The sequence below is a fragment of the Epinephelus moara genome, chromosome 14 (assembly GCF_006386435.1).
Source record: "Epinephelus moara isolate mb chromosome 14, YSFRI_EMoa_1.0, whole genome shotgun sequence".
NCBI classification, from domain to species: Eukaryota; Metazoa; Chordata; class Actinopteri; order Perciformes; family Serranidae; genus Epinephelus; species Epinephelus moara.
The window spans coordinates 10,489,862-10,507,407 of record NC_065519.1 but is presented as its reverse complement, the minus strand read 5'-3'; the positions used below and the strand labels follow the sequence as shown (position 1 = coordinate 10,507,407).

Genomic DNA, 17,546 nt, shown 5'->3' with positions numbered 1-17,546 from the left:
CCTCGCAGAATGGCAGCTCTAAATGGAAGCTTCAAGGAAAAGATGTATGTTATGTTAGCAATTGCCCCAGGCGCTCCACTTTCCCCCATGCAGCTCAAGTAGACAAGGGCCAGCGAGATGTTTGTAGTTAGTGGATGCAGGAGCCTCGGGGGCGGCTGCAGGAACGGCACTGAAACGTTGTCGTCGCAGGGGTGCGTGGAGGGTGCCCCCTCCGCCACATCCAGTCCCCTGCTCTAACACAACACAGTCCCAGCTAATTAGTGGTCCCTATGGGAGACGTCGTTAAGCAGACCCTAACGAGCCGCACGGCGCTCCACGGGTCAATCTAATCAGACAGAGGGCCAGGGAGGAAGTGGGTCGAGTCTTATTAACGCCATCAGTGGCGGGGGCAGGGAGCGGGACAGGGAGCACGAGGCGGAGGCAGGCAGCCACTGATCACCTTGAATGCATTAAAGGGCAGGTACTCACCACCGCTGGCCGTTAGACCCCAGCTATGTACCTGACGGGGTGAGAGACAGGCAGCCAGGCAGACAGGCAGACAGACAGGCAAGAACTCACCGCTACACTCACACACATGCAAGTACACACACATAGTAAAGGCAGACATGGATGAAAATAGTCCTCTGTTGACTTGATTCACATATTTTGAGTTTTAACTACAGTACTTTGTATTTGCAAATATTTAACATCCTGTTTTTTTCTGTAGGTACTTGGCCCTGTACAAGGGGTTGGTGCCCAAGATAATGAGGCTTGGACCAGGTAACAATAAACACTTCTTTATACTGATATCAAAAATGTCCTTATAATTACAAATTGCTTGCTACAGCCGATGCAAAGGGGTTTAGTTTGAACTAGACCTAATAGAAACAAACTGAAATCTATGTTTTTTAATGTGCGGGAACTCCCAAATTATTAATCTAGACGGAGCTTTCCAACTTACGTCAGTGTTAAATTCACCCTTTTCCAATGAAATGAGGCAGGAACAAACACTACTTCCTTCTCAGATGTGTTAATTCTTACTGTTTTGTACTGTAACAAAACAGACAAATCCATGTTTACATTATTTTTGGTATCTTCTGTATGTGATGTTTGAATTGTAATATTGAGAGCCAGAATAACTGCCAACCCTAATATTCTTCCTCATAGAGTGCTGCAGGAATGAGTCCTTAAACCCAGAAATGAGTTAGCATGTTAGCACTCTTGGTTCCCTCATCTTGAAGTCAATGGGTTTTTGGTTAGATGCCTGAAATAAGATCTGTGGTTAACTCAAGCTTAAGAGACTTCTACATTTTGATCTGCAACATAAAACATGCCAGTAAATACTCCACTCATGATTTTTGAAGCTCTTAAGTGTCCCTAAAAAAGGCATTTGCCAACAAGTAGTTAAATGAGACTACAGAACGTCATCACGCCGAACACGGCTTTACAGCCTCACTGTGGTGGCGACGTTAAGTCATGATATTGTGGTGTAGTTGGTTTATAGCCTTACGTTAGCTTTTTCCCTCTGGTGATTGCATTTACGCTTCAGAAATCATAAAAGTGGTGTTCATTCGTGAAGATTATCTGGCTGAACGTAACGTGAAAGCATGGGCGGATTATGCGACAATGGGCCCCTGGGCACAGACATGCAGAAGACCCCACCCCCACCCCCACTCCCACATTGGAGCAAGACACACAGACTTTGTAGTTGTTTTGTGTCTCTTTTTAGTCGTTTTATGTTTCTTTGTGGCATTTTAAGTCTCCTTCTGGTCGCTACACGCAGCACATTCTTGCTCCGATCTGTGTTTTGGTCATGGACTTTCCACGTCCACATACAACGTGCAAAGTACCCTGGGTGCGTTGGATGTTGACTTCTGGGACATTGTGTCAAGTTCTGCTTGTTGCATGCATTGTCTTCTTTCAAAATACACTTTGTTTCACAGGAAATTTAAGTCGGTACAACACTGCGTATTTACGTTGTTTTTTTTTTTCCTTCAACAAACACACATGGTTAGGTTTAGGCAACAAAAATACGTGGTTGGGTTTAGGAAAAGAAAACAGGGTTTGACTTTAGAATCTCACAGAACGTGAACACCGCTCTCTCGGGTGAAAGTCAATGTTTGTTGGACCCATCCACAACCCCTCCTGCCCGCCCACATGGACTTTCGCCGCCTTGATTTTCGTCCTTGTCCTGCCGCGTTTCCCCTGCCGCCGCCGGGTGCCAATAAACTATAACAGCAACCAGCCGCGTATCATGCCGATGTAAAGGATGCCTTCTTTCCTTGGTTTCTGATGCCGCTAGCCACTGCTCAAGCACCGGATTTCGACAACTTTGGAGTGAGACGGGGCTCGCACACGTCTCTTTGAGTGACATTTTGTAGGTAAAGGTCAGAGGGGACATTTTTGGTTCCTGGGCCTGTGTCCAGTAGGCCTGTTCAATAATCCATCCATGCATGTAAATATCTAAAAAATTTGTTTGCCACAGAGCTTATCCTCTGTAATTATGCAAAATTCAATGGGAAAATCCCACTGGCCTATTGTCGAGGGAACCAGGGTGATGTTAACTTCAGGGCTGACCTACAAATAAATGTCATCCCTGCAGCACTCTATTTACCCATCCATGTAATGTCCATATATAATAAAGTATATTCCTGTGTTCCTATTGGTTGCGTAGCTGGCGCTGCTTATTCACTAGCAGAGATATACAGGTTGATTCACTGCGTCTTTCTTCTTGTTTGGTTACAGGTGGAGCGGTGATGCTGCTGGTCTATGAATATGTGTCTGGATGGCTGCAGAGGAACTGGTAACAAAAAACAGCACAGAAAGGAAACCCAAGAGAGTGCCTTATGGATCGTATCACAATGCTGTGACTCCAGTAACGTCAGATCAAATTAGTTTTTAGTTTGTTTTTTGTTTTGTTTTTTAACTTGAAGACACAATAATCATCTGCAAAATACCAAATCAGCATTACAATAAAACTTAGAATGCAAACTTTCTAGGGACAAACATCTTTATCAGAGTTACTTTCTCAGGAATGAAAACCAGCTGGAATATTTGAAAACTGACAAATTCTTTTCTAATGGAAAACATGTTTTTAACAGTGGATCAGTAGGTTTTAAAGGCCCTGAAATCCTATTGGCTCAATCCACTTCCTACCATGAGTAATGAGGTCCTACATGAACACAATATTCTCTGCCAAAGTTACAACAGTTTTTCGTTATTTCACATGAGACCTTTATGCATTTCATGCTTTTTTGTTGCTGCGCTCCTCTCTCTGGTTTACAGTGGGCGGTGCTCAGTTGGGAAAGGTTGTGGGGTTGTTTACTCATGTTGCCAGTTCTGTCTGTCAAATCTGAGCAAACCACACCCTCACAGCCCTGATGAAGCAAATAATGTGAGCTTTTACACTTATCCTCTCTTAAAGAGTAATAGCGAAGAATGTTTTTTCATGAAGTAGCTTTTTTTAGTCAAGATACTTAATGTTATAGCGCTAAATATTTGAAACCACGTTTTCAGGGGCTTTAAAGCTGGGGTAGGCAGTTTTCTGGGAAACGGGACAGCCACTTCTTACATTTCTCCCCCGTCTGTCCTAAACCCCTCCCACCAGACGAGCATGCGTTTCATACAGTGACCTATACGGGTACTACTCAGTCATTTCAATCATCCTGAATGTGATTGTGATCCTGATATTGTTGTATAGCATCAATTCTATGAGAATTACCGTCCTGTTTTCTTTTTAATTGTTGGGGCCTGTAAAGCCTTTTGAGATGACAGTGACTATGTTTACATGCACAAAATTTTCCAGTTCTTGCCCTTATTCTGAAAAAGACAATATTCCTATTATGCTGTTTACATAGCTAATGAAAATAATTATTCCACCAATATTCCTGTTTATATGCAGCCGTGCATACTCCGATTAATGTGACCTTAACGTGTCGTCTTAACGTCAAAATATGGAAAGGTGGATCAGCCATTTTGCTTCTTTGCATCAATGTAGAATTTTTTCAGAGTTTCCCACAAGTTGGGCGCCCATTAGCTCACCTGGTAGAGCAGGTGCCCCGAGTACAAAGGCTCTGTCCTTACCGCAGCGGCCGCGGCCTCCATTAAAACCCACAGCCCCCTGCTACATGCCATCCCCGACACTCTCCCTTCACGCCAAAACAGACTGCCCTATCAATCAAAGGCAAAAGCCCTAAAAAAAAATATTCATGTAAAAAAAAAAAAAAACATTCCCTACTTTAACCATTCAAACGCAGCCTCCCTCTTTCATTCCTTCAACCACCTTCTTGAAAAGGTCAGCATTGAGATACTTTTGCATATCCGAAAACCTGTTGATATCCAAGTCTTTCATAATGTTTAAAAGTAGGTGCGTTTCTCCTTCCAACCAGAAATGTGTGCATTTCTTCTGGGCATGCATCTCTACCTTACGTGTACAAACTGTTGGTTTGTGTGCAACGCACAGAGCTGACTGCTTTGTGTCGCAAACTGTGGTAAAAACCCCAATTCAGACACATATTCTGAAGGCGCTGTAAACATGTCCAAAGAATGCTCCTAAAACCGGACTACTACCAGCATATCCCATAAGTCTTAATTGCAAAGTACTAAATTTGCAAAAGGGCCTAATTTGGAATATTCAAACAGAATTTGCTGTCTACATGACCCATATCAAATTAGGAATATTGTCATATTTGACAGTGTGCATGTAAATGTAATCAGTGTGATTTGAGGCTCGAGCTAACGTGACATTACCATGAACTTGAATTAGCCGCAGACGTGAGCCTCTGCCTACTGTTAGCAGAAGGCTAAACTGTTAGTAACATTTTCTCTCCATCTCTGAAACACTTAGCTTCTTTCGTTCGTTAGTTCGTTTTATCATCAGAGTTTCTTTTAGACTGTTTTTAATAAGTCCACCTTCCTTTTTTTAGACAGTTGTTGCCAGTGCTGGAAAAACAACTTCCTCTGCAGGGTTCTCCATCATTGAAACAGGCCTTCACCATCTAAAGGGACGTGCAGTTGCATCTGCATTTGTAGAAGAGCCAATAGGAACGCCCTCTCTCCTAAATGACCTGTGATTGGCCAAAGTATCCCGTCACACGCTAGATTTTCTAAAGCCTGAAAAGAGCAGCAAGAGGAGGTGCAGAAGTGTAGTTTTCTCTCAGACCACTTGAATGACAATATGCTTAAAAGTTAATAAGGCGCAATGGCGTGCAAAAATAAAACTGCCTATCCCAGCTTTAATGGTCAGTTTCAAAACACCAGGGAATGAGTGAAGGCATGTTACAACAGGACTTACAAGACACACTCAGCTCTACACCCACTGTAGAGCACACAGGTATAGGTCATGGTTATATAGCTGCACACAACACAACACACTGAGTGGGTCATCTGTCTCTATCAAACATCAGTCTTATCTTAATGTAAACCGCTCATTGAGGAGCAGTTTTTGAAGTCTGCTACAGTGCACACACACCCACTACATCAGCGTCTATACGCACACACTCTGTTAATACTGTGTGTCCATGTCTTCATGTATAACATTGCATACGTGATCGCAATTATATGCTATGATCACACCTGTAGTACTGAGCCTTACTGTACACCTCAGACAAACCAAATAGCCGCAGTAGTGCCTGATAATTCATAGAAGAATTACTGTGTGTAGGAATTTCTTAAACACATTTTTAAGGCCTATTGCAGAACTTTTTTAATGAATATCATTTTGCATGACTGATATTTTTCTGTACCTCTTTTAATTGGACGAGTGTGAAAGCTTTTATTAGTAAGAAATTGTGTTAATCTGACTTATCTCAATGTAATTATCAGCATTTGTCAAAAGCTACTTGTTACAAATAAAAAAAGAATGAAACTAAACTCACTTGGTTCCTCACTGTGTGTGTGTGCATGTATGTGTGTGTTTGGAGTGTGTTAAGCACTTGTGCGCCCTGTAAGTTTGTGTTGCTGCGTGTTTGCCTCTCACTGGGAGCGTTTGAGCTTGGCGTCGATATAAGCGTATCACCTTCCTTCACTTAACCACTTCTTCACCCTCCTCCTCCTCGTCAGAGCACTGTTGTTTGAGAACCTGTCAGCTGTATTAGCCAACCCGGTGTCAGTCTTTTCTCCGTCTCTCTTGGTGGCGGCCTGAGCACACAACACTAGTGCAAGCTAAAACAACAAGCTCAAGAAATGCAAATGTGGCTGCAGGAATTGGAGGGGGTTACCGCACACATTTCTCTCCCTCTGCCAGTCTATCTCTTACACAAATATGCACACACACATGCAAACACACACACACCTGTTGCACAGCCTTCGGGGTAGTGGCTGCTCTGTAAGAGACTCATCTTAACCTCATCTGGTAGTAGCTTACACTGAGCCACGTTGGCATTTGACAGTCATCATTAATGTGGGAGTTTCTCTCTGCCAAAATGGAACGGCTCCTGGTTTTTTGCCCAGGGGGCGCGTGGTGATAGACTAACAACTGCGGCTTGCAGACTGATGGAATTGTAAGCGCTTAACGTGTCCTTTTTGTAGTGGAGTGCTGAGCGTGTATGTTTGCTTCAGACTTGACAGTTTGCAACATGTGCAGCGTGTATTACTGGTAGCCAGGCAATGGAACCACCCTTCACCTGAATTCCCTGCACACACCGCTGATCATAAATCTTCTGCAGCAAAGTCGCCCTTCTTCACACCCTTTCCATGTACGCTCCTCATCTTCAGCAGTAACATTTCAATTCAGTGGCTGCACTCTGACAAGCCTGCAATTTGGACATGGCCGTACCTGTCTGTCCCTGTGTGTTTAATGATTAATATAAATTAAAATGTCCAGGATTTACACTGCATGTAAAAAGCAGTGATTCATGCAAGTGTGATTGGACATTGGAGCCGCGTGCGCACATACCAAAGACACGGAACCAGACATGTTGTGATTTTCTGAGCCCAGTTTTTCTTTTCAAGAGCTTTTACTCACCTGTGTGCTCAAAGTTGCTGTTTTAAGGCATTAAGAAAACATTCTGGCTGTTGTCAGCTTCTTTTAGAAATGTTCATTGAGCAGGAACATGCATGAAGTGCTGTGTTCGCCCTGTACTCTGCTTTGTGTTACCCTGCAAATGGCTGTCTTGTGTCTGATTGCATGTGGAGAAGTAAAGATAACCATATGACACTGAAGTCAGACTCGACATCATTAATTATAAACACGTGTCTGCCCCTATTTTTAAAACTACGCCTTTTAGACCCTCGCCTCCATAAAGCTGACCAACATTAGACTACAAGAGCAGGGATGATTAGACTTTCGAGAAGCTTTTCCTCCTGTCTAGAAAACACACTGTTCCTATTTTTTAAATACTGGTGTCAATTAAGACGACCACATTTTAATTTTGTTGCATGAGTCAGAGGAGGCTAACAAGGCTGTGCTCAGTTCATGTAGCTTAGTTGAAAGGAAAAGTTGTTTGGCCTTGTTGTGTGTAGGCTGAGGTAAAAAAAAAAAACAACAAAGACGAGCATGTAACGACTTTTTCATGTCACTCAGAGAGTTAACCATCATTTACTGTATGTGATGGATGGTGGAGGGTAAAGGGGTGGCCGTGAGGGCTGGCTGGTACAGCGAGTGTATGATCAGTACGTCCCTGTGATGTGGTTCACATACGGTCAAAGAAACACTACGATCCCTGAGCAACGGTCCGTGACCACTGGATGCGGGGAAGAGTGCTTTCCAAGTCAAATCAGCCCCTGCATGGGGAGGACTGTTGACACTGTCGCATGGAGGGACTGTTTCTGCCGTAGCACAGGAGGAATGGAAACATGGGGCCTCTGAACCCTCAGCAGCAGGTAATGCTATGTAAAAGAGCAGGTGAGCCATTTTATCAAGTTATTAATCTACAGCCTCACGTCCACGTCGGAGCCCAGTTTGTTTAAATCTCTGGTTTCCACTGCGGGGCTAGACAGGGCTTGCTGTAATTTATTACACCACACTTTTCCCCCTCATAACTTTCAGAAAGTATTTTTGCATCATTTTGCAAACATGTCATTTGTCAGCCGGGCCGTGCGCTTTTCTTTTGTAATGAACACGTTGAGTCGGCCCTGACAAGCCCTGTTTGGGCCTTTTTGTGGCCGCCGAAGGTTCGTGTTTGGGTCACATGTCTGATGACCTTGGAGACCGCAGGCCAATGAGCCTATTTGTGGCTCTCTGAATGCACATGGACGGACTCCACCTCACCCCGGGAGTCTGGGAGTCTTCGGCTTGGAGATCTCGAATTTTAATGCAACAGCGATTTTCTAATTTACTGTGTTTTACACACGCCTAAATCCAGCTGAAGAATTCTTTATGGCTTAAAATTATAATGCATGACATTAGACCCTTGCTTTGATTTGCAACGGATAGCAGGGCTTTCAAAATCACACCACTCCCTTAGAGATATTTACTTTAAATTAGAAAATATGTCTTTATATTTCAGTAATGCCTCTGACATTTTTTTAATTTTTATAACTTAATTTCCAACATAAAATAAATGCTTCACGCCCTGAACTTATTTGAGGAAATTGTAAATACATTTTATCTATGTCTAAATGTTTTGTAGGACTGCTTACACATGTGAAAAATATGTATCTAGATGCATAATTTAATTTCTTTAACTCATGTTTTCTTTTGGCAGGGAGCAAATATTAAAGCATAAATGTTTATAATTATAGAACGGGCCATATTAAGTGTAATGAGGTGAAGTTATTTTAATGACTAAAACAATTTTAAAAGATTTTTTCTTTATGTGGTGACAAAGCCTGTGTGTGCTCAAAGCACTTCTGATGAACTTTCCTAGTGAGCCGTGACGCTTGGTAATAGAAAATACAGGCCTTGCGTGAGCGTGCACATATATTTTTTATGAAAAGCAGTTTCCTGCTCATGTAAAACAGGCCGGCAGGCGACAGCACCCTGGATTTACCTGAAGTTAGCTACACTAACAGACAAAACAAGGGAGGATAATTATTTTGTACATTTCCTGTCCTCAGAATAGAAACTAGTTTTCTCCAAAACAACCTTCAAACTCCAATAACAGCCAAACAATTTAATAAGATACATTCAATTTCATTGTGCAACATTTGTCAATTGTTACTGCTCTAGACTCCAACATCAGACCAATGCCAATTTTGTCTAAACATGCGTGGAGATCCCCATGCTGTCTGTTAGGCTAATTGCACTTCATTCAACGTACCTTAATCTAATAAATAAACTTCTCTGTGGAGCTCCTGCAGAGGCTACATTTTTAGAGAAGTGGGAAAACAATGCTCCATAAGACAGTTACTTTTATCAAAACATAAACACAAAAAAAGCATACAAACATATAAAAAAAAACAATAGCATTATTAAGCACCCTGAAACACTAATGCAAAGTTTTCCCCCTCTTCTTTGATTGCTTACTCATGAAGTTATACATTACCCCGTTTTGCCCAAAGACATTTGCAGAAGTGTGCAGTAAAGAATCTGAGAGGAATTGTGTTGATGGATGGGAGTAGCAGTCATACATCAGTCCTTCAGTACACCTGTCTGTCCTGCAAGTTCTTTCAGACAACGAGTTTGTTGTAAAAGTTGACTGTTTATTCCTCGTGTGTCTTTGGTCTGACTGTGAGGAGCAGGGAGGAGGAGGAGGTGGTGGTGGAGGAGGGGGCGCAAATATGGGTCCTGGGGCCAAGTCCCTCATAGAAAGGAGGCAGTGGGAATGAAATGAAGCCACAGGGGACAGACTTGGTGTCTCCTGTCCTCGCCGTCTCTCACTCCCCTCCTCGCTCCCTCCCAACCGGCCTGACTTCACAGCGCCGAGGCGGTGACCGGGTGGATGGCGTCACGGTTGGCTGTCATGCTCTTGTAGGCCAGAGGGGTGGCGATGTCACAGTTGTGGGGAGATAGAGCACTGCCACTGGCCGGCTGCCATGTGGCTCCGGTCACATAGGCCGACGTGGTGGCGCTGTACCCCATGTAGGGTGACACTTGGGTGGTGGGAGGGTGGTAGGGAGGGATGCTGGGTGCTGTGACATAGCTGTTCACTGTGGGCAATCCATTCGGCGTCTGAGGACAAAAGAGACATAAAAATCTGTGTTAAACATCTAAGAGGTCAATGAGAGCTTCTTTCTGGGGGCTCCCTGCTCAGTGTAGAAATCATGGTCAGTGATTTTCATTCTGTGGTTTTCCTCAGAATTGAAAAAAGGAAATAATTTGCCTCTTCAGAGAGGATAGAGAAGCTTTTTTTTCCTTTGCTACATGATTTGGTGACCCCCAGCTCAGGTAGACGCACACAAGCAGCTGAGCTCTAATGGAAAAAAGCTGAGGCGAGCTGGAGAATAAAGTGAAAGGAGACGTGATTGAATTATAAACAGCAGAAACTTAAATTCTAACTTCACAGCCACCACATAAAAAACCCATTTTCCCAATTTTGATGAAAGTATGAATGATCAATTATGCGCTCTCATGCCCCTGGAACATATTAAACATGGATAAAAACCATACATGCATGATTGCCCGTCTGTCTACGGGACTTGTTTTCTACCCAGAGAGTGGACGTTTGCTCCGGCGGCGTTGATATACCACGTCAGACGATGGGAGACAGGGTGGTTGGGGGGCGCCACAAAACAGATGTCATGAGAGATTGAGAGTGAAAGGGCAGGAAGAAGGGAAATATGATAGAGAATGAGGCGAGGGTTTCGGAGCATGAATGGGCTTTGCCTTTCTGGCACAGTGACAGGACTTAACTTGAGGAATTCACCAAAGCATTTCAACAGGGAGGCCGAATTTCTGTTCCTGGGTGGTCTGCGACTACTGAGAATTATTTCTAAAATTGGGATCTTTTCTGTCTCTGCGACTTGTTTTCTCTGACTGGCAAGAGTCGCCGGCTATTCCTTAAAAACAGATATAAAAAATCCACTCTCAGCTGACATTTGTGGGGGTTATAAAACATAACTATAGAGAGAAAGCTAGTTTTGTGTGTGCACTCGCTCTCCTGTGGGTGTCTGTGGGTCCGTGCTGGTTGACTGTTGGTGTTTGTGGGTGCCTGTCTGTTTTTGTGGGTGTTGGTGTGTCTTCACTTGGCTCAACGACACTGAAGCTTATTTCACAAACAACCACTCAGGCTTTTAGCTGTGTCTAAAATTTAAAAAAAAAATTCATTAAATCAACTGGAAACATTTTAAATTAGACTAAATTTTATCACATATTCCATTCATGAAAAACAGGACAATTACCTACACAATATATACATACACAAAACAGGAAATGCAATCCACTGCAGGAACACTGCAGCCTCAGATATGACCACAGACAAGGGTGTAGCTTTCATTTCGACACTGGGAGGGACACATGAAAATGGGAGGTGTGGGAATCCTTCCCCAGGAAATTTTGAGCGCCAAACTCAGAATTTCCTACATTCTGATTAATATTCAAACATCAGTTTTTGCTTTTTCTGCATCAATTAATGATGGAAATGTCTTTAATTTTGCAGAATCTTTTATTGTCATTGGGGAGAGGGGGACAAATGTTGTAAATATTAAGGGGGACATGTCCACTGTGTCCTCCCTGAGATCTACGCCTGTGATCGAACACACCTGTCTGACACAAAGTCAACAAAAAAATTATTATTTTTTTTTTTTGCATCAGATTGTATCATATGTTTAGGTGTACCTGTTATTTTGTCCACCCTTACAGTGAATACACTTGTATATCCTTAAAACTATATGTATATGGGTATATCTTAGAATTTTGTGTTTTATTTAATATTTAGATTTTATAAAATATATTAGCCTGCACAAAAAAATACAAAATGTGTGTATTGTGTTTAATTTAATTTTTAAAATAATAATCTTCTTTTTGTGGTCAAAATATTATTAATATAATAATAATAAAAGTGCCCATGTTTATGTTTATGCCTTTTTGAATCAGTGCTGTTAATAGCAGACAAACCCATTAAATTATATGTCAAAGCATTGACGCCATTCATCCAAATAATTACAACTCAAACGGATTCGCTTTGTCACGCTCTGATCCCTTTGTTTAGATTTTAAATAAATCATTAAAACTATTTAAAAGCTTGTTTATGTAGCGTGGACAATTATTACACGTTTTATATATTTAAGTATTTGTTGTTAAGGGAAGTTGCTTTTACTTAAAGTTTGAGTCGTTTTGAACGGAATCAGCTCGGAGCCGCCGCGCGCACTGAGCTCGTGACTTAGCCTTAAATCTATTTTAATGATGCTCTTCTTCTTCTCCTCCTCACAGAGGAAAAACCTGAGCGTCCCATGGGTGCATCTGCCCTCAACACAGCGCCTATAGGCCTCATGTTTCAAACCGCAGCCTCTGGCCTGATGCAGGAATCACTGCATGTGATTGAGGCCGAGTCTCTCTGATGGTGTCCCATTTGAATTCAACTTTGCATTGACATTCAGCCTGAAGGAGAACGTAAGAGTCAAGCCTTTAGCTGGGAGAGACAATGCTGGAAATCGTGACACCTTGTTTTGGAAATTGAACCAAACTGCAGTGCGTCTGAGAGCATGACATGTGTCTCTCTCTTTAACATTAGGCTGCAGCTGCCTGTACAAAGGCTCGGTAAATCCTCCAGTCTTATGGTGGAACACTACTTACTTCACCATACTTTGTTTTTCTTGCAATAAACTCGGTAATTTATAGAGTTGTTATTTTCTGCCTTTAATGGCTCACTTCTGTTTTTGTACGCTTGGTTTTCTAACCGCTCAGACAGTCAGTGTGTCCACTTTGGAGCTGGGACTTCTGAGCGCTGCTAATCTCACAGCACCGGCCCTGTTTTCTGCGTAACGAGCATGAAAACTCCCCCCTGGTAGAAAGTGGCAAAATAAAATTACGCGGCATGAAATTGTTTTGTTTTGGTTTTTTAATTGTGACGCCCTGTCAAAATAAAAGGAAGCAAGGACGCATGTGCGCGCAGACACAGGGTCATAATTTGTAACCTCCATTAGAAAAACCAAAAAATAAAATCCTATAAAAATTATTTTTGACCATGAAAAAATTATAAAAAATCTAATTTGAAATCCTAACTTAAATTTATACAAATTAAACGTAGGGTACGTTTTTTAAAATTAATTAAACTTTACATATTTTTAAATTACCGAGAATGTGTGTAAGGTCTAAAATTCGACGTGCTTTATTTTGCATCTGTTGTTTCACGTGTGTTTATCGACTGTAATAACTCAGTGCACACTAATAAATAATATTTTGAAGGTTTAGGCCTGCACCGTGGTTGTTTTAGACAAAATATTAACTGCTGCATTTTATCGCTATAAACCTGAATAAGATCAATTATGCAGCAGTTCCCTCCATTCACTTCAGTGTCTTGGCTCAAACTCTGCACTGAAACCAACCCATTAAAATCCTGTAGGCCTATGTAGGAATAATTCTTCAGGGAACTGAAAACAGACTATATATGAGTTTGCTGACTTTGTTTTATGAGTCCAAGCAGGTTTGGGGTGTTAAACGCGCTACAGTTAATTTTGAAAACCAAACATGTAAAGCTGGAAAAGAAGAATCAAGAGAATGCTGTCCAAAAAATATTAAATCAGATGATTCATAAAAGCTCTGACCATGCTGCAGGACCTACAGGAAGTGTAAAAAAAAATATTAAAAATAATAATATATTATAAAAAGCACCATTACCAGCTAGCCAACAGAAGGAGCGCAGTAAAGATGTGGAATTTCCAGGCCATATAATTATTAAAATATTATAAAATACTCCAGAGCTCAGTTAGATTAAAAGCCAGTTTGTTAAAATTTGGATAGTCTTATTTAGTAGTGTTGCATTTTGGGTTACAAAAAAATAAGAGGTGTCCATTTTTGTTTACCTGTGTGTATTTTGCTTCAGGTTCTAAGTGCGGTTTATCCACGCCATTGACTAGTAGTGGAGAGCTTGCTGGTGGGAAATTAGTCCTGTTTATAGCGCTCCATTCTTCTAGTTTGGCGCTGGGAAAGGATGGACTGTCACTAACTGGGGGGGCAAAAGAGACAGAGAGAAGAGAGGAGAAGGAAAGTCAGAGAGGAGGTTTTTTTGAGATTAAGGGAAAAAAAGACCCGCACAGGCCGCTGCTGTTCATGCATCCATCAGGCGCAGGTTAGCCAGGTTGCATCAGACCATAAACCCTGTGACACTTTGCACTAAAAGCACGATCATTTGTCATTTTAGGCACAAATGGCTCATATATCCAATGGGCTTTCAGTGTGCATAAAGTTTGCGTAAAACGTTTTTATCTTCATCAGATAAATGAAAATATCAGTTTAAATATCTTGTACAAAATTAGCATAATGTGAGACACTTTCTAATTTACTGCAAGTGAAATAAAATCTTAAAATTTAACATATTTCTTTTGTGTAGTAATTTTCTTTAATTATAAATCAATAAACGTGACCAGGCCTCATTTTTTCCTGATCAGGATTTTAACTAAAACTGAACTCAGTGGGGGAAAAGTGGAATTATCTGTCTTATTTTCTTAACTTTTCTTCAAATAAATGTGTTTAGACTGAGTGAAACTGATCCTGAGGCTCACACTGAGGCCCAGTTGAAGATGGGCAGCAGTGAGGCAACTCTCTGGTGGGTCAGGGACATTTTAGCCCACCAAAGCGTCTTCCTGTCGGGGACAAATTAGATTTACCTCCACCGTCTCCCTCCTCTGTGCGTGATGGATATTATATTATACACAGTCCCAAACGTTTACACTGGGTAAAAGCATGGCCACCAAAGTTCTAACTCGATAAAGAGCTTTTAGAAATGTGCTTTTTTGTACATGCTGAAATATTATTTTTAATGTTTCTGAATAAATTCACTCACAGCAATTTAATCTGCATCCTGCGCGTTTAAATCAGTGTGTGTCCGCATGCGCGTCAATTTAAATATGAGCTATGTGAAATTTATAGTTTATGATTATTAGTGCTGCACATTATTTTTGAACAATTATCTTCTGCTGTGAAAAAAAATTGAATCTATTTTTTAAACACTTTGGTGCAAATGAGCTCTCACCAAACTTACTGTAAAACTTAGCACTGAAAAAACTTGCCACACACATCTGCAAATAATTTGGAAATGCACAAATTGTTTATAAAGGCAGCCTTTCAAAACACATTCCTGCCTTTGTGATTTCTCGTGGATACCTGCCTCACATTTGTCTTGTTTAGATTGCCCGAGTTAAGCTTTGCGCATGGCGGTGGGAGCGGAGAGGAGCCGAGGCGTGTTTGTAGCCATGAATCCTGACAGCAAGACTGCTTGCAATGGACTGACAGCACTTCCCTTCCTGCCACTGGAAAACAAGCTCTCAGAAAAAAAACCCTTTCACAACACCGAGCCGACCATTAACACTGATTTATGCCGGATCCTGTTTCACTGTTTCCAAAACAGTTGTGGTCTTGTTGAGTGCACGCCAAAGCTATCTGGGCCTACCTGCATGTGACACACATACGACAAACAGCAAACATCTTAGCGGGAGCTGTTGGGGCCTGAATCACGGTTACAAACCTGCTGCCCTGCACAAAATGTCTGGCTCCGAGTCATGGCAGACATTCAGCACACCTCATTTTGATGCACTTCATCTCACCGCCTTTCCCTCCGCTGTCCCTCTAATATTCCACATCCGCCTCTTAATTATTACAGAGAGCCGGACCATCTGTTTCTGGACTAACCTGCCTCCCTTTCAAATCAATATCAGCCGGCAGGTCAAATGGCATTTAAGCTTTCTCCCTCTCCACAGAGGCCTGAGAGTTTATAACGTCCCAATAGTTACTTTTGGAGGCCTATAAAAACAAATACAGTAACTCAAATCCACTTTCTCCCTCAAACACACATTCGCACTGTTGCGCGCAAAACCCTCTTCAAAAGTTGTTTAAATGTAGTGCAATAAACAAATGCAACCGCCCTCCATGCAGCCATGCTTACTTTGTTGCTCTGTAATAGACCGTATCCCCAGAATATCTGTTACAGAGTGCGAGGAGGGCCATATCCTGTGCATGGCCATGTGTCCGGGAAGGGTGGGCATGCCAGGGGGAGTGGGCACTTTGGATGTCGGGTATGTGTATAAGTGGTTGTAGGGTAACGTTGGTTGTGGCGGCGGGTGAGGCGCCTGCTTGCCCGGCTCGTACGGGCTCTGCTGGGACAGATTCCCGATCTTGTTGCGGAGGATCCGACTGATGGAGCTGACGGAGGGCAGATTGAACTTGTCGCAAACCCCGTCGGCGAGTAGCCTGTCCCGGATCTCCCAGGCAAAAATCCCCGGGTCTCTCTGCTTGTATGTCCGTATGTGCTTGACCACGGTGGGTGTGGTGACCCGCGGCTTGCTGCCTCCGATGGCCCCCGGGAGGATGGAGCCGGTCTCGTTGTAGCGGGCCAGGATCTTGCTGACGCAGCCGTGGGAGACGCGCAGCTGCCTGCTGATGTCACAGGGTCGAATCCCGAGCTGGGCCAGCTCCACTATCCTGAGCCGGATCGCGTTGGGGAGCGGCCTGCCGTTCACGAAAACACCGCCGAGTTGGTTCACCTCACCGAAGGCTGGCTCTGGTGTCAAAAACAAACACACAAACGGGCAGAACAATGAGACAGCGATTAGGTAATGGAGGCCCACCGCAGACTGACTGCGTTAACCCGGGTTAAACCAGGCCTGATATCACCAAACACATATTAGCAGGCCTATACAATCAAATATAGAAAAGATGTAAGGTGTTAAACTGTGTTTTTAATCTACTTATTACACGTTTTTGTCATTTATAAGAACGTTGTGCAGCTAAAAACACTTTAATGTGTCTTTAATGTGTTGATCTAAAAGGGAAAAAAAAACAGCCATTACGCACAGGCGCATCTTTTTAAACTTTTATGTTTTCACCCAAAAGTTTTCCCTCTAAAATGCTAAAGATCTCAATTGTATCACTTTGAGTCATGTTTAATGTTTGGGTGAAAAGTACCAACCAATAGCTGTCTGATAGTTGTCGTGCATGCGGGCTAAACTTCACACGGATGTCAAAACTCGTGCGTAACTGACACATGTACCAGTTCAGTCTCCCAGTGTCTCCCGGCTGGATTAACAGATAAACTGAGCCGCCAAAACACCACAGACACTCCATATGTCGCTATATTTTTCCCACCTTACCCGTTGGACCGTTCGCTGCATCCCTGACAAGAAAAAAAAACACCGATCCAACACTGAACTCACCCATCGTGTTAAAGCCGCAAACGAAGAACACGGTGTCCGGTTTGTGCCTCCTGCGTGGGTCCTGCTCCGCGTCCAGCGTGTCCACTGTCCAAAACCGCGTCCAAGAAAGTCTTCTTGCGCGATAAGGAACAAGAGGGACAAAATTCTCGATCTGTTTCCTGACGGCACTGGAGACAGGCTTACATTTCAATCTGTAGAAATTAGGAGGCTGGACTTCCAACGCTTCTCCCGCGCTGATTGGCTCGGCTCTCCAATAGACTTTCGAGATTGCTCAACGCCGCGTTGCTATTGGTGGAAAAGTTTGACATGACAGCTGCACAGAGATTTCCCCCCTCCGTCCTCCTCCTCGTCCTACTCTCTCCCATCAGAAAGCAAAGCTG

The 17,546-nt window shown here is 42.7% G+C and overlaps 2 protein-coding genes across 2 annotated transcripts in view; one reads left to right on the top strand and one right to left on the bottom strand.

Annotated features, from left to right (window-relative positions):
* The window catches only part of slc25a21 (solute carrier family 25 member 21), a 131,135-nt gene extending 125,285 nt beyond the window's left edge, over positions 1 to 5,850 (top strand). The window contains exons 10-11 of the mRNA XM_050061723.1: positions 707 to 759; positions 2,725 to 5,850. Of these exons, the coding sequence (XP_049917680.1) occupies positions 707 to 759; positions 2,725 to 2,786 (115 nt within the window). The 3' untranslated portion in view covers positions 2,787 to 5,850. The remainder of the gene's footprint in view (positions 1 to 706; positions 760 to 2,724) is intronic.
* Positions 5,851 to 9,017: 3,167 nt separating this feature from the next.
* Positions 9,018 to 17,329, bottom strand: pax9 (paired box 9). Its single transcript, XM_050062818.1, has 4 exons — positions 17,167 to 17,329; positions 15,900 to 16,514; positions 13,822 to 13,964; positions 9,018 to 10,030 (listed from the first exon to the last, which is right to left on the bottom strand). Exons 1-4 carry the CDS (start codon positions 17,168 to 17,170, stop codon positions 9,773 to 9,775), a joined length of 1,020 nt encoding a protein of 339 aa, XP_049918775.1. The 5' UTR covers positions 17,171 to 17,329; the 3' UTR covers positions 9,018 to 9,772.
* Between the last annotated feature and the right edge of the window lie 217 nt (positions 17,330 to 17,546).

What these genes read in the sequence shown, in the direction of transcription:
- pax9 (XM_050062818.1), bottom strand. An exon ending in GTCTATTACAGAGCAACAAA is followed by an intron (nt 13,965 to 15,899) that starts GTAAGCATGGCT and finishes TTGCCCCCCCAG; the next exon opens with TTAGTGACAGTCCATCCTTT. An exon ending in CTGAAGCAAAATACACACAG is followed by an intron (nt 10,031 to 13,821) that starts GTAAACAAAAAT and finishes TTTTGTCCTCAG; the next exon opens with ACGCCGAATGGATTGCCCAC.